The sequence below is a fragment of the Stegastes partitus genome, unplaced genomic scaffold (genome assembly GCF_000690725.1).
Source record: "Stegastes partitus isolate 25-593 unplaced genomic scaffold, Stegastes_partitus-1.0.2 Scaffold553, whole genome shotgun sequence".
Lineage (NCBI taxonomy): Eukaryota > Metazoa > Chordata > Actinopteri > Pomacentridae > Stegastes > Stegastes partitus.
In genome coordinates, this window is record NW_007578284.1 from 172,470 (window position 1) to 187,911 (window position 15,442).

General features: G+C 43.6%; 1 protein-coding gene across 1 annotated transcript in view; it reads right to left on the reverse strand.

Moving 5' to 3' along the window:
* usp54a (ubiquitin specific peptidase 54a) overlaps nucleotides 1-15,442 on the reverse strand; it is a 64,499-nt gene that overhangs the window by 14,990 nt on the left and 34,067 nt on the right. The window contains exons 3-13 of the mRNA XM_008288329.1: nucleotides 11,362-11,454; nucleotides 11,142-11,276; nucleotides 10,947-11,060; nucleotides 9,809-9,891; nucleotides 8,315-8,417; nucleotides 8,076-8,222; nucleotides 7,842-7,991; nucleotides 3,728-3,896; nucleotides 3,308-3,499; nucleotides 2,234-2,368; nucleotides 173-893 (exon numbers count right to left, since the gene is read on the reverse strand). Of these exons, the coding sequence (XP_008286551.1) occupies nucleotides 173-893; nucleotides 2,234-2,368; nucleotides 3,308-3,499; nucleotides 3,728-3,896; nucleotides 7,842-7,991; nucleotides 8,076-8,222; nucleotides 8,315-8,417; nucleotides 9,809-9,891; nucleotides 10,947-11,060; nucleotides 11,142-11,276; nucleotides 11,362-11,454 (2,042 nt within the window). The remainder of the gene's footprint in view (nucleotides 1-172; nucleotides 894-2,233; nucleotides 2,369-3,307; nucleotides 3,500-3,727; nucleotides 3,897-7,841; nucleotides 7,992-8,075; nucleotides 8,223-8,314; nucleotides 8,418-9,808; nucleotides 9,892-10,946; nucleotides 11,061-11,141; nucleotides 11,277-11,361; nucleotides 11,455-15,442) is intronic.

Sequence of the window (15,442 nt, forward strand, 5' to 3'; positions counted from 1 at the left end):
ACAAAATGTCATCGTTCTCTGAAGTTCTCAGATGGAACCTTCAGTGTTGTGAATGGAGCATTTCTGAGTTCTCTGTCTCTGTTCTTCTGTTTCTGGGATACTTTAAGACATTTTATTGACCTGCAGATCATCATCTAATGGGCGTGACCCCGAACCTGACCCATGAGCCCACCTGTCTGCCAGGTTGAGGTCCAGGCTGACGGGGCTGCTGCTGTTCCTCTCGCTGCTCTCGTAGCCGCTCTCCATCCTCTGGATCAGCCTGGGGGGAGGCGGAGGAGGAGGAGGAGGCAGCTCTGCACCTCCTCCACCGACACTTCCGCCTCCCGCTGCGTCCACGGCTGCTCTGAAGCTGCTGGAGGTGGTGGGCAGAGTCCAGGAGGAGCCGGGCCTGATGGCCCTCACGTCCTCCGGGGCTGCGAAGGAGGCGCCGTCGGAGGCTCCGCCGTCGTCCAGCAGCGCTGCTCCCAGGGGGCTGTACCCCGCCTGCCGGCGCCTCTCGCGGTTGAAGATGCTGTCGATGTTGAGCGCCTCCCTCCGCGGCCTCCACGCCGGCCGGTACCTCCCCGTCCCCCCCGAGGAGCTGGACTTGGACTCGCTGCTGGTGCTGTCAGCCTCCCAGTCCTGCGGTTTGATGGAGGAGGAGGAGGAGGAGCAGGGGGCGGCGGCAGGGTGGAGGTGGAGGTGGTGGTGGCTGTTGGCGGCGGCGGCGGAGGCGATTTCGGCGGAGAGGACGGCGGCCGGCAAAGAGGAGGAGGAGGAGGAGGAGAGGGGTCGGCTGTGGATGATGTTGCTCATGGTCTCCTTGAAGTCTCGGAGGCGGCTGGTGGAGGATGAGAAGGAGGACGAAGGTTTGGGGAGGTGGCGAGGAACCTGCTGCTCCTTCAACGTCTCTCCTGGGAGGAAGAGGAAGATGAAGAAGTCAAGAACAGGAGGAGACCAGGGAGGAGGAGCGAAGACAAACAGAGCAAACAGAGGAAAGTGAAACTGTTGTGAGGCTACGTTTAATGAATGAATAAAGAAAGTGAATGAATGAGTGGATGAAGGATGAACGAGCCACACAGCCGCCGCCTCCAGCGTCAGGACGTCACTGTGCAGCTGCATCACCTCCAACATCACTCCTGCTGCTCTGGTGACACAACGGTTTCATTTCAGCGGTTTAAGTTCAGCTCCTCCTCCCCGTGGAGGACGTCTATAGCTGGTTCATTAAACCCAAACTCAAGTCTGCAGCTCTCTGAATTATTAATAACGTGATTTGTTCTAAACGTCGAGCCAAACATCCTCGGAGGCCGCGCTGTTTTTAATCAGGGCTGTCACAATGTCTGACTTTCACTACAGGATTATCGCAGCAGAAGGAATTTACGACATTACTGCCATATGTAGAGACGATCTGAACAACGCTGCTGGTGGAATTAATTTAGTTTATGATGCGTCTGGTCTGATGGGAGACAGACGAAACTGTTCCTGGAGACAGAAACTATTAATTTAATTTATCATCCAGTAGATTTGAAACCTTGTTCAAGCAATTATCAGATGACTTTTGTACATAAATGTGTCAAAAACTGGGATAAATAACCCACCAACTGTCAATAATGTGACTATGAACACACAAAAGTGTCACAACTTGGACACTAAAGGGTCAATACCTTGAATAATAAATCAGAAGTGTCAGAAACTTGAATATTAATGGACAAAAGCATCAATAACTTTGATGCGTAGCTATTTGATAAAGTGCAGCTTGAGCTAATCAACAAGCAGCAGAATTAAACGACATTAAACACAAACTTCCTGTTTGCAAATGAAGGTTGAACGCCTGCTCTGGGTAGAATATATCTATGTGAGGCGTAGGTTGGTCCAGTTTGGCTCTGATGACGACAGAGTTTTGTCAAAACGATGAACAGCCGTGAACTGAGACGCATTTGAACTGAGAAAACTCTGAAACCTGCATTTGTATGACACAGAGTTTAGTTTGGGTTAATGAGCAACTCGTTGCCTCCCAACACCAGGGGGCGCTGCAGAAACAAGTTCACCTATTTCTAGTTTTGTTTTTAGCTGTAACTGTTAGTTTAATATTTGGTATCAGTGTTTTGACAAACTAGTTTTCCTCTTTATTATAACAAATATTCAACTATGACTTTAGCGGCGGTGCAGGTTTATCACTGTGATGTAATCTCTGCCCTGCGATTGGTTCCTTCAAACTCCCCGTCCCCCCCGATTGGTCCAAACCCCCGCCTACCCTCGCTGTGGTAACCGGCCGACGAGGCTTCGTTGTCGGGTTTAGCTCGGCGGTGGCGGCTAGAGCTCCGCCTCCTATCCCCGGCCCCGCCTCCCTTCCTCAGAGACTGGTGCTGCTCACTGTCCGTCACGTGGCCTTAGCAACGAGAAGCATGGCAACGGATGTTTACAGCATGCAGCACAATGACAGAAGGAGAAGAAGAAGAAGAATGGAGTGACTGGCTGGCAGCAGGTCGGCTCTCCGGCTGATGGAGGAATGGAAGCTTTTTATTCTGCAGCAATGATCAAATCAAACGGTAAAGAAATGAAGGTGAGTGGTTTGGTTTGGTTACTGGCATCACGCAGCCCCCGCTGCTGTTTCCACTTCCTGTTTGTCTTCTGCTCACCGGCTGATCAATAGTCTGGATCCTGACTGAACATGTCACATGACCCAACACCATCACATCCAGCACAGACATCTGAATAAAAGATGTTCAGAGCAAACACACCTGCAGCTCCACTGGCTAAATGTGTACAAAGCTCTTGTGTGTTAAATAACACTAAAGAGTGTCAATAACTTCAATATTAACACACATGAGAATAAATAACCTGGATATTATCTCACAAAAGTGTCAAAAACTTTGACATTAACGCACAGAAGTGTTATTAGCCCAAATATGAATGCACAAAAGTGTCAAAAACTTCAATATTAACACACAAAAGTATAAATAACCTGAATATTACCTCACAAAAGTGACAAAAACTATGATATTAATGCACAGAAGTTTCCAAAACTTGGTTATTAACACACAAAAGGTCAACTAGTCGTATATGAATTAACAAAAGTGACATTAACTTGGACATAAACCCACAAAGGTGTCAGTAACTTGGACTCTCAGACATCTGATCAAGTGCAGCTCGAGCTAATTAGCAGCAGATCTAACCAACACGACTCCACTAAGTTAAAGGACAGAAGTCCGAGCTCCTCCACCGCTGACCGACTGACCGACTGACCGACTGACCCTGCTGTGACTACCAGCTGCTGTCATTCACACCAAACAGGAACCATGCATCGTAGTGGAGGGTGCGGACCCACCTATGGTATCCAGGCTGCAGAGCGAGGCGTGCAGGGCTCCGTCGGGGCGTTCGATGCAGATGACGGTTCCCTGGGAGTCGGAGGAGTAGTGGCTGGCCAGGGACTCATGGTGAGAGTGGGAGGGCTGTCGGTACGAGTAGCTCTCCGTCGACGAATCGGTGCGAGTGTCGCTGGAGATTGACGGCTCGCGGCCTGTCCGAGGTGTGGGAGGGGCGGCGGTTCAGAGGTGACGCGGTGACACGCACACAGGTACATCACATGACATCAACACTGGCGCTAGCAGGACTAACTGCAGCCGTTAGCTGTTACCTCAGTGCTGTCTGTCACAGATAAACTAGTACAGAGCCACTGATTCTGGTTTAGTTACCTGAACGTTTGCTGCTGTGCTACTACTACGACTCCTAGCTGTGTTGTAGTTACCCGAGTCTTCGCTGTCGTAGCAGGCCTTGTTGAGGTGGTGCAGGTCGAGGCGCGAGGGCAGGTCCTGCACCGACACCGGCGTCCCCCGCGGGTCGGCGTACAGCAGCAGCAGAGGCTGGTAGTGGCCCTTGATGCAGCGAGACACCACGTCCTTCCACTTGGGGCCGATCTGCAGGACGGAGACAGAAACACAGACAAAACTTTAACAGCTTAAAAAACCAACCAGGCAAAGAGGAAGCCGCAGGTTTACTGCAGGTCATCTGGATCTACGGGATCTGCAACAAGTGGGTGAAATCATTAACACGCAGGGAAGCTTGAGCGAGGCTGATCCATCACAGCAGCAATTATTTCCACAGTCAATACATCGATGTGTGCAGGAACTGACTGGTAGACAACTAATAGGACAGAAGAGGAGGAAAAATAAAGGTATGAAACAAATAAACAATAAAAAACCTGCAACATACAGAGAAGTCAGGTCATTTACATGCAGAATATTGAAATAGTCCGATAAATAATAATAAAAAATAATGCGTATTCATTTGTTTTCTTTACATAGCCATATTTATTTAATATTTTATTAATTCCTGTGAATATTTTCACTTGTTTAATTAAATTTTTCTATCATTAATTTCTGTTTATATATATATATATATTTTATTTTTTTTTAATTTACTCATTTATTCCTTATTTATGTGTTTTTACATTTCAGCATTTTCAATTTAGTCATTCTTATTAGTTAATGTTTATATTTCCACTTTTTTTAAATTCATTTTTTCTTCATTTCTGGTTATATTTACATTTTTATTTACCATTTTATTTCTTATGTATGCATTGTCAACATATTTTAGAATTACTACATTTAAAAATGATTTTATTTATTAAAAAGGATTATTTATTCTTTTATTTAGTTCTGTTTAGATTTCCACATTTATTTATTTATTAAAAGCATCTTTTTACTTTTAGCCTAAAATTACAGGTATGAAGGTATCTTGTTTAGGCTAACATTAGCTTGTTTAGGCTAACATTAGCTTGTTTAGGCTAATTTTATCTTGTTTAGGCTAATTTTATCCTGTTTAGGCTAACATTAGCTTGTTTAGGCTAACATAGCAGTTAACATTTATTTATTCACCTCGACATTCTTAATTTATTTCTGTTTAACTTTACCACATTATTTTATTTTTTCTTTTCTCACTACGACTCCATAACAAACCCCTGACGTAGAGGCACCCTGTGGTAAAATCCAGTCTTAAAACTTTTGCTTTAAGGTCGTTTATTTGCAGTTTTTTAACAAAGACAATCCACAGAAGCATCTCCACAGCTGGCAGGACGTCTTTCTGCTCCTATGAAGCTCCAGATTCATCAGAACTAATAAAATCCTCTTTTCTCTGGTGGCAGCAGTTAAGTTTGTAAACATCTGTTAAAAAATGCGTTTCCTCTCGTTTAAGACGGTTTGCATAATCAGTTTATTTCACCGACTAGCAGACGGTAAACAAGCTGTGAGGAAACCAGGCACCAGAACCACAACGACAGACTGAACTCTGTCAGAACCGGCCCGAAGGCTGCAGCCTACAGTCATTTCCACTATTTATACAGTTCTTGTGTGTAAAATGTCATAAAAACATCCTGAATTATTCTCTGAAGTTGAGTTTACTTTCATATAAAACTGAGAAACTGTTCAACGTTCTCACTTGTTCAGCCGCTTTCAGAATCTTTGCTTTAAAAACCGACTTAAATGATGGATTGTGGACATTTCTGACAGCTGATGTTTTGTGTTTATTCTCAGAATGAAATGAAGTGACTCCACCTGCAGCCTCTTTAGCCTAAATGAACACTAAATTAATAATAAAGATAAAAATGTGCAGCATCATAACTCATTTGGTGATTTTCTACTGAGGTGACCCGACCAGCTGCACGTGTTCATGACTTCTGACAATATAAATATATAAACTTCTGATCCAGAACTACTGAGGAATAGAACAAAGACGAGTTCACTGCTGTTTGTAAAGTTCATAATTGACTTTTGAACGACGACTTTGACGGCGTGTTAATTAGTTTTGAGCCGACTCTGAGTGAACGTTCAATAACTGAACCAGAGCTCGCCGTTTCATCAGGTTGGGTCGGCTCACAGTTGTGAAAGCGCGGGGGTGTTCGCCAGCGGTCTGCTCCTCCTGCCGCCAAAAATAATGGACTAGTCCTGGAAGAGTGTTGATGAAGCACTTTCCTCCTCATGAAAGCAGGTCGTCCCACCAATGAGGACTTGGTTGGACGCGAGCACGTCGACCAAACAAACCACCTGGACGCTGCATTTCATTTTGTGAGGCTCAGCAGGGACTCAACAATGAACGCCGGCGCCTCCCTCACGCCGTTTGAGAGCTTTTCATGGGTGGAAATTATAACAGACCTCCCAGATTAGATTTATTTTCCCTGTTAAAGGAAAATAAAGTCCCTTCCTGTCCCTGGTAGAGATGAGGCTGGTTAAAGCCCTCTGTAACATCCCAACATGCACGGTTCAGAGACTCAGGTAGACCATTTAAACCAACACCTTTCACACAGTAGAGACGTTAAAGTTTGAAACCACGTCAGGACGTCCCGCTCACCTCCCAGCGCTGACAGCGATCACACTGTCGAGGCTACAGTTCCCTGTTCCGTGATGGAAAAACGTCGTCTTCCTGTCCTCCGTCCGCTCGTCTCTTTGAGTTTGTTATTTCAACCCTTCCTCCATTTTCCCCCAAAGCTGCTCCACTCGGACCTGACGGGACGTCCTGAGATCCGACACGCCGACGACCTGCGCGGCAGCGACGACGGCGGCGGCGGCGTGTGAAAAAACTGTGCGTGTTTGTTTAGAGGAAAGAATGAAAGTCTGCAGTGTGAGCAGAAGTGTTGGTGGGATGTGAGCGCGCTGACCACACCCTCGCTCGCCTCTGTCCAGCTGGACGGGTAAACAATAGAGGGATATCCTTGTTTTCACAACCGGCAGGGAGAGAGGGAATGGCACATCTCATTCCAACGGCGTTATTAGAGAGCGGCAGTGACAGAAGAGAGGAGGAGGAGGCAGGAAAGGAGGCAGGAAAGGAGGCAGGAGAGGAGTAAGGATGGACGGGAACAACATGAGGTCACTTCCCTTCCTCGACCACAAACACACTCGTGGGTCTAAACCTTCACCGATAAACAGCTTGAAGGAACGTTTTGGATTTTATTTTCTTCACTTTTAAGTTATTGGTGAGGAACAATGAGCACAACAGCATTAAATTCACAGGAGAAGAGATGCTCAGTGAGGAGCCCCGACGCTCAACAGGACTGAAATGAGTCTGATATTAAACTAAAAAGCAACTGTTCAGGTTTTCTCTAATAAAAAATACAGGCAGCAAAAAAATAGTAAAATAAAGTAAATAGTAAAATCTATGAATAAATTCTAAAATGTGAAAATGTAGACAAAAATACCAGTAAATAAAAAAATGTGCAGAATAACCAGATTAAATACCGTGGATATAAAAACATAAATAAAATAATACATGTGTGAAAATCTAAAATTAATAAGCAAGAAAATAAATAAATGAGGTATTGTAAAGATAAATAAATACATTAGTCAGTATGTAAATTAAAAATGTGGGAATGTAAATATAAGTAAAGAAAAGAAAAAAAACAAGCGGTCAACAAATGTGGAAATGCAATGATGAATAAATAAAAGAATAAGTAAGTTTTTAAAAATGTTGGAATGTAAACATAATAAAAAAATAAATAAGTAAATGAAAAATGTAGAAATGCAAAAATAAAAAAATAAAAGAACTGAGGAGCAAATAATTGTATTTATTTAATGAAATTTTTCTATTTTCTAGACTCGTGAAATAAATTTGTAAAACAAAATAAAATGGAATAAAATACTAAAAACAGACCAAATGTGATCGTTGCCTGTAAGATCAATCGTTAAAATAAAATAAATATAAACATTTTTAAAGTTGTGTCAAGATTTAAGTTATTACGTGTGTTTAAGTAGTTCAGTGAAAGTTCTCTTGGTTAATTATCACTTATTATCGATAAAAACAAAGCATTTTATTCTATTTTCCATCTTTTACTAACTAAGTGTAGGCAACACGTCTCCTCTGTGCGACCGTACCTCTTTGACATGCGCGTCATCGAAGTACATCCATCGCCGGATCTTAGTCTGGAAAAAGAAGGTGGAGTAATGTTTGCCGTAGTAACACACCATGCCGACCAGGTAGAGCTCCGACTGACGGGCCTTCTCCTCCGTCACTCTGTAAAACAGCTGCACAGAGACCAAGGCTTCAGCTGCAGGTCGACTTTCTAATCAATCAATCAATCGATCGATCAGTGAGCTGCTGCTACTCACGTCTCCCAGGCGCAGGCAGGTTCCCAGCGTGTGGATGACGTCCTCGGCCAGGTCCGAGTGGTCCGAGTCCCACACCAGGCCGATGGTGATGATCTCCGGACTGTTGAGGAGGACGCGAGCCATCCGGAGCTGCTGACCACACTGGCTCTGAGGAGGAGGAGGAGGAGGAGGAGGAGGCTGTTACACCTGAGCGGCTGGAATCAGGGGATGTCTGGTATTTGTATGTGATGGAGGTTTACCGGACAGCTGCGCAGGTCTCCCATGCTGGCGTTTCGCAGCAGCTCCCCGAACATCCCAGGAGTCGCCTTCTCCCTCGACTCCAGCATCTTCACTGCCTGGTTACTGAGAAGAGGAGGAAGAAGAAGAGGAGTTATTGCCGTATACGAACTTGTTTAGGGCAATGCTGTCATGTTTAGATGAATGCTATCTTGCCAAGGCTAACATTAGCTTCATTAGGCTAACAAAGCAGTTAATATTATCATATTTAGACTGAACTAGAAGGTAATGTTATTTTGAGCTTAACATACTAGCTTATGGTATGTTGTTTAAGCTAAAGTTATTTTGTGTAGACTAACATTATCTTGTTCAGGCTAACGTTATGTTGCGCTAAGTCTAACGTTAGCTTGGTTATATTTAGACTAAAACAGCAGCTAGGCTTTTCTCTAGGCAAACATAGCGGATTATGTTATCTTGCTTAGACTAGCACTAGCTTCTTTATGCTAAAATAGCACTAAAAGTTATCATATATAGACGAAAGTGGTGGCTAGGGTTATCTGCATTATGTTGTCTTGTTCAGGCTAACATTAGCTTGTCTTGAATAATGTATTAGGCAACGTTATCTTTTTCAGGCTAAAGTAGTAGCTAATGCCATCTTAAGACAAACATAGCAGCTAACTTTATCCTTAGGCTAACATAGCAGGCTATGCTATCTTGTTTGGGCTAATTTTATCTTGCTTTGACAAGTATTAGCTTGTACAGGCTAACGTAGCAGAAAATAATACCTCATTTAGACTAAAGCAGCAGCTAATGTTATCTTAAGGCTAACATACTAGCTAATGTTATCTTTAGGCTAACATACCAGCTAATGTTATCTTAAGGCTAACATACCAACTAATGTTATCTTAAGGCTAACATACCAGCTAATGTTATCTTAAGGCTAACATACCAGCTAATGCTATCTTTAGGCTAACAGCTTATGTTACCTTGTTCAGGTGAACATTAGCTTCTTTAGACATACTTAGCAGTCAGTGTTAACTTATTTATATTAAAGTAGCAATATGATTTACTGCTAATTGGCTGTGCTAATAAGTTAAGTGTTTATTGGTAAGTTGTGGGAGCTTTGCATCGCCTTCACTCCACATACGCCGTTTATTTTACCTGAAGTTGCAAAGTTATCGTGAACCACAGAGACACAACCACCTGTCGAGGCCACGGCAGCAGGAAACAAACCGGCTGCACCTCTTGTGGGACCCGAATGAATCAGTGTGTGTGTGCAGGAGCAACACCTCAGGAGCCGCGATAACGACAGTGATTAGCCGGGTTGCCGTGGTGACCCTGACGCGTTACCTAGCGACAGCACTGGGAGGGGGGTGTGGCCTCAACTTACCTCGTGTGATACGGGAGCTAAACATAGAGCCTGGAACACACGTTTGGATTTGTGCCTTTGTGGGGACCCTAAACCAAACCTAAAGCCAAGCCGGGCCTCCACAGCCTGTGCACAAACAGAGACTCACCACAGGGAGGTGGTGGAGATGTAGTGGACCATCTGAATGAAGGGCAGCGGGTCTGAGGACGCTCCACAGCTGCTGCAAACACACTGACACACAAAGACACGAGGCAGACGTCGCATCAGACGCTTCAACTGATAAAGCTCAGGGATGAAACTTCACAACATCTCAGGCTGAAGCTGGTTTCTGGAGATATTTATGACTTTGAAGCCACACAGACAAACAAAACTCAGGGTAAACTGAAAAGACAGCGCATTTCAAACAGTTTTAAACCTTGATCAGGTGCCCTTCTGGGATAAATAAAGTATTTTTCAGTTTCATTTTCAAATAGTTTTTGCTTGCTGCTGTCTTCTATACTGTTCATCCTGGACATTAAACCCCAGAACCTGACAGCAGCTTTGAAAAGTGTGATATTGTTGAAAGAAAATCACCAAAACTTCACCACAGCCACAAACTGCAAAAACAGAAACAGTCCTTGAACTACAAGGTGCACTTGAGTTGAAAAAAATATCCAAATCTGAGCTCAAAATGATGATAAACTCACTTTTTTCTTTATATTTCTTTAAAGAAATCAGCAAAAAGAAGCCATTTGTTCAAAACAGATTCAGTCAGAACCCAAAAGTTCTGTGCAGCTGTAAAGCCATTAGTGGTTCAGCGCCGACCGACATTCACTGGAGAAGAATTCAGGGAATTTTTCGCTGAATGCAGGCGGTGTTGACACAGAGCAGAGAGGAGACGAAATGTTTGACACGCTGATCATAGCTTTTGTTCAATTTTGTGTCATGAATAGAAAAAAGAAAATCAAAGAAATTCAATTGTGGATTTTTCTTTCTTGTGCTGCTCTAAACACATTCCTGAGTCGTCTTCTTGCTGTGATTGTGTTTCCGTCGCGGTGCAGGACTTCATATCGCAGAGAAAAACGTGACAGAAGGATTTGTTCTGCCGGTAAATAAAAACAGTTCTGATGTTGTATTGGCATCTGACTGCTGGTTTAAAATCAGTGGCTTCCTGAAAGAGTTTTACAGTTCTGGTGTTTTTCTGATTCATCCACAGCTGGTATTTTTCCTTTTTTATCCAAATAAGTAGTTCTGGATGTGTCTTCTGTAATTTGCTGCAGCAGAGTCGACCTCGGCCGCTGACTCACCTGCTCGAACAGCGTCATGGCGAACTTCTGGTGGGGGATGCAGTGTCTGGCCGTGCAGATGTCTTCTTTGGTCTCGTCTGCGATGTGGAAGTGGATCCTCATCAGGATGTTTTCCTGCACAAACACAGAACACCAGTGAGGACCCGGCCAACCGGTAAGCTGCGGCGATGTCACTTCCTGTGTGTGTGGTCGTACGAAGCACTCTGCGGCGTCGTCCATGATGCCGAGCTGGAACCGCTGCTCGTCCTGGAAGGTTTTGGCGAGCGCGGTGCGGAGAGCGTCGGACGGTAAGACCTTCTCGCTGCTGTACTGGAACTGAGCGAAGATACTCTGAGGAAGACAAAAGCACTGCGAGGTCAGAAACAGGAGGACGGTCCAGAGGTAGCAGCAGATCATCAGCTGGACGGGTTCTCACCTTCAGAGCGCAGAAGATGCACGAGTCCTCCATGCACTTATGGGTGGTCAGCTGACGGAAACTACGACGGAAGATGTCGAGATGCCACAAGACCTGAGAGACACAAAGACAAGAACACATCAGCTCATCAAACATTTATTTATTAGCTAATCAACACTGAAAAACACTACAAATAAGCTGCAGTTAGCTTAACAGCTAATTCAGACGGTAGTCAACTTAATCTTATACGAACAAATGAGTAAAACAAACTCTGTATTTATCAACAAAATGTTTTTTCTGACTTTAAAATATGAAGATTTGATTAAACAGGAAAGAAAGTCACTGCTCAACAAGCACATCATTAGCTTTTAAGACTAATGTAGTAGCTAACACTATGTTGTTTCCAGTAAAGTAGTGGCTAACGTGTTCTTTAGGCTAGCATAGCAGTTTGTGTTATGTTGTTTGGGTGAATGTAAACGTGTCTAAGATAACGTTGTCTTTTTTAGTTAATACAGTGGCTAACATTATCTATTTTTAAGCTAACATTGGCTTCTTTCAGCTAACAGAGCAGCTAATGTTATCGTTTTTAGACTAAAGAATGGGTTGCAGTTGTCTTTAGGCTAAAATGGCAGCTTACATTATCTTGCTTAAGCTAATGTTTTCTTATTTATGCTAACATCATCTTGTTCAGGCTAATGTGGAAGGTGGCGTTATCTTATTTAGGCTAAATTAGCAACTATTAACATATTTATGCTAACATAGCAGCTTATTTAATATAGTTTGGGCTGATGTTGCTGTTGAACCAATTATACTATCTTGTTTAGGCTAACAACAGCTAACGTTGTCTTGTTTAGGCTAATATTAGCTTGTTAACTTTACCTTATTTACACTAAAGTGCTACAAAAACCCTTCTTAAGCTAATAAAGCAGCTTAGGTTACCTTGTCTAGACTATTATTAGTTGTTTTAGGCTAACTTAGCAGCTTATTATCTTGTTTAGACTAACATTAGCTGTTTTAGGCTAACTTAGCAGCTTATGATCTTGTTTAGACTAGCGTAGCAGTAGGTCACAACGCTAGGTGCTCCTTCTAATGTTAGCAGCTACCGTCGTTCCTGTTCAGCCTGTCAATATATAATGCTGCGTGTTTTTAAAGTTTTTTTAAATCAGTTTATGCTATTTTTTGCTTGTTTTTGGTTGCAAGAACAACAAAGCACAACAAAGAATTCTACATTTCTCCTCGAGTCTCTCATAATGTCAGAAAAGCAAAGACGCTGGTTTTTCAAAATACTGGCGCTACATTCGTTTTTCTATTCTGCTCATAGAAATCAAACAGCGACATCTTTCAAGGCGACGCTTCCTGACTCACAACATGTAAAAACGTTCACTGATGCCATTAAGTCATGTTTGTTCGACAAAAGCTTGAAAACAACAGCAAACAGCATCAGATAGTGGACGTCTCAGAGACACAACAACATACATGTACTGTTACTGTGGTGCATCGGTCTTTGTTAACATCTTTAAAAGTCTTACATTTGATTTTAAAGGGTGTCCCAGCGCACCGACACAGAGGGAAAGAAAGAAATAGTCTGTAAACAGTCTGGTTTCACCTCCAGCAGCTCAAATCATCCCGTTCTGAGGCTTCACTCTCCATCACCTGGCTCTACTGAGGTATTTACCTGCTGCTGTGTCGTCCTGCAGCTCTTTTAAAAGAGAAACTGTTTGATCCAAACCACCAAAACATTTCTTTTACAATCATAATAACAGGAAAAGAAGCAAACGCTCACATTTTAGACCAAAAAACCATCAAATTTTCTGTATTTTCTTCCTAATTCATCCCCATATTTTTCTTTTAATCCACTAAACAAGCGCTGCTGCTTCTAAAAAGTCTGAACTTGCACAAGATGTTTGACCAAAATACACGTTTCATCACTTCAATATCCTCAAACTAAACATAATTCATCCCTGATTTACTAAAACAAAAACATTTTCTAGCTAACATTTGATCCTTCAGAAGAAAAAAGCAGCAAATCAGGAAATAAACCGGATTTCACAGATTAAATAAAAACCCTTAAATGCTCTCCGTAAATCTGCAGCAGCCACGTCTACAGTCCAGGTGTTTTAAGACGCTCACCTTTGCAGGACAAAGTGAGGCGGCTAAAAAGTCCGTAAAATCTTTTAAAAATCCAAACGAACTTCTGAAAGTCGGACGTTTGCGCTGCAGCGGCTTCTCGCTCCTGCTGCTAAAAACTCAGCGTGATGCATTTACATCACCGCAGCTGCCGGCCAATCACCTGTCAGCGCGGCCGCCGCTGACCTGAGACCGCGACCGGCCAATCAGAGAGCGAGTGTGGTGACCTGAGGATGTGTTCATCACTCTCCATCTGCTTCAGGAAACCATCTGGACTCCTGCGTGACGGCGACCCGTGCAGCTCGTGTGAGCGTGATGCTGGGAGATGGAGTGTGTGCGCCTCCAGGACGAAGCCGCCTCCGTCAGCCCAGGGTTTGTGTGACAAGAAGGAGGAAAATATAAAACCTGATGCTGCATGTGTCACAGAGAACACATGTCAGCGAGTGTGTGTCCGTCGTCGTGTTTCTGCAGCAGGTTTCAGATGTTACACCACAGAACAAAGTCAACGTGTTTTATGTGCTAATTGAAATGAATCGGGTCGCATTTGGGGAGATTAAACGGTCGACACCGTAGCCCGGTCCGGGCCGCAGGCAGGGATACTTAGAAGTTAATGTACTGGTGCTCAGTAATTATAACTTCTAAACAAGGCCGCTGGTGCCAACGCTCGGCAACGGTTAGACTCTGTGGCTTCTAGAAGACGCACAATGACCAGAAAAAGTCCCAAAACAACCACAAAGAGACGCAAAATGACCACAAGAAGTCCCAGAACAACCACAACAGACACGAAATGCAACCCTGAAGCCGCAAAATGACCAGAGAGTGGCAAAACAACCACAAAGAGACTCAAGGAAACCTCAATGAGATACAAGACAACCACAGAGAGACACAAAACCACCACAAAGAGACTCAAGGAAACCTCAATGAGCTACAAAACCACCACAAAGAGACAAAAAATGACCTCAAAGAGACACAGACATACAGAAAAAGTAAACATTAAAGATGCAAAACAAGCTCAAAGACTCACACAGTGACAGATGGTTAATCGCCTCAAAGTTAAATAATTAAAGTTAAAACCTGTTTCTCTGCAGTAGGAACTCGACCTAAAGACTTCTGAGACTTCAGAAGCTGCTGCTGCTCTGACTTTGTTAAATGATATGGAGCGTTGAACGTCTGCAGGGTCACCACATGAACACTAAAGAGACCTTCTGACTTCTGCTGCTGTGTGAGAGGCAGCAGAAGAAGCTCGTGTGTCACATTCACACGTCTTTACACCAATTAAATCTAATTATCTGGATGTATAGTTCAGCCCTCGGACTGATTCAGGAGCTCCGCAGGTCAAATAAAACTAAATGTTTTCAGGGCAGAGATGGAGTCACGAGGCACCGACTTCCTCGACTTCTCGCCTGTCCGGCTAACGGACGCTTCAGGTGACGCCTCTTGTTTTGGCCTCCAGAGAGCGTCTCCTCCTCTCCCGCTGAGCTGCAGGAATCCAGACACGGAGGAATTTCTTCATCTCTTTATTTATGAGGAGGGTTTTACAAAAAACAGAGCGGCGGCAGCAGCCAGGAGGTCGGAGAGGTCCAGATCCCCGGAGTGAAAGTCAAACATGAAGCCACGAGCTGAGCTCAAAGAGGCTGGACGGAGGGAAACAACGAGCGGTTCACCTCCAATTAACGAACAGACGGCAGCTGCATGTTTATACATCAGCAAAGTGAATCTGTGTTTTAAGCAAAAGACATCAGTCTCTGCTTGCAGCCTCTCAGATTGAACACTGATCTGTTTATATTTGTTTTATGTTTCACTTAACTGAAGATTTCTGTTTCTCGGCTGTTAATCCAACAACAGAAACATGTTTTTATATAATATGAAATAATCAATAAAGCAAATAATTAGGTTTCTTTCTATATCGCAGTGAGTCAAGTCTCTTTCTTAAACAAAACATGACACTAAAATTAGCATTTTTTGATATTCTACC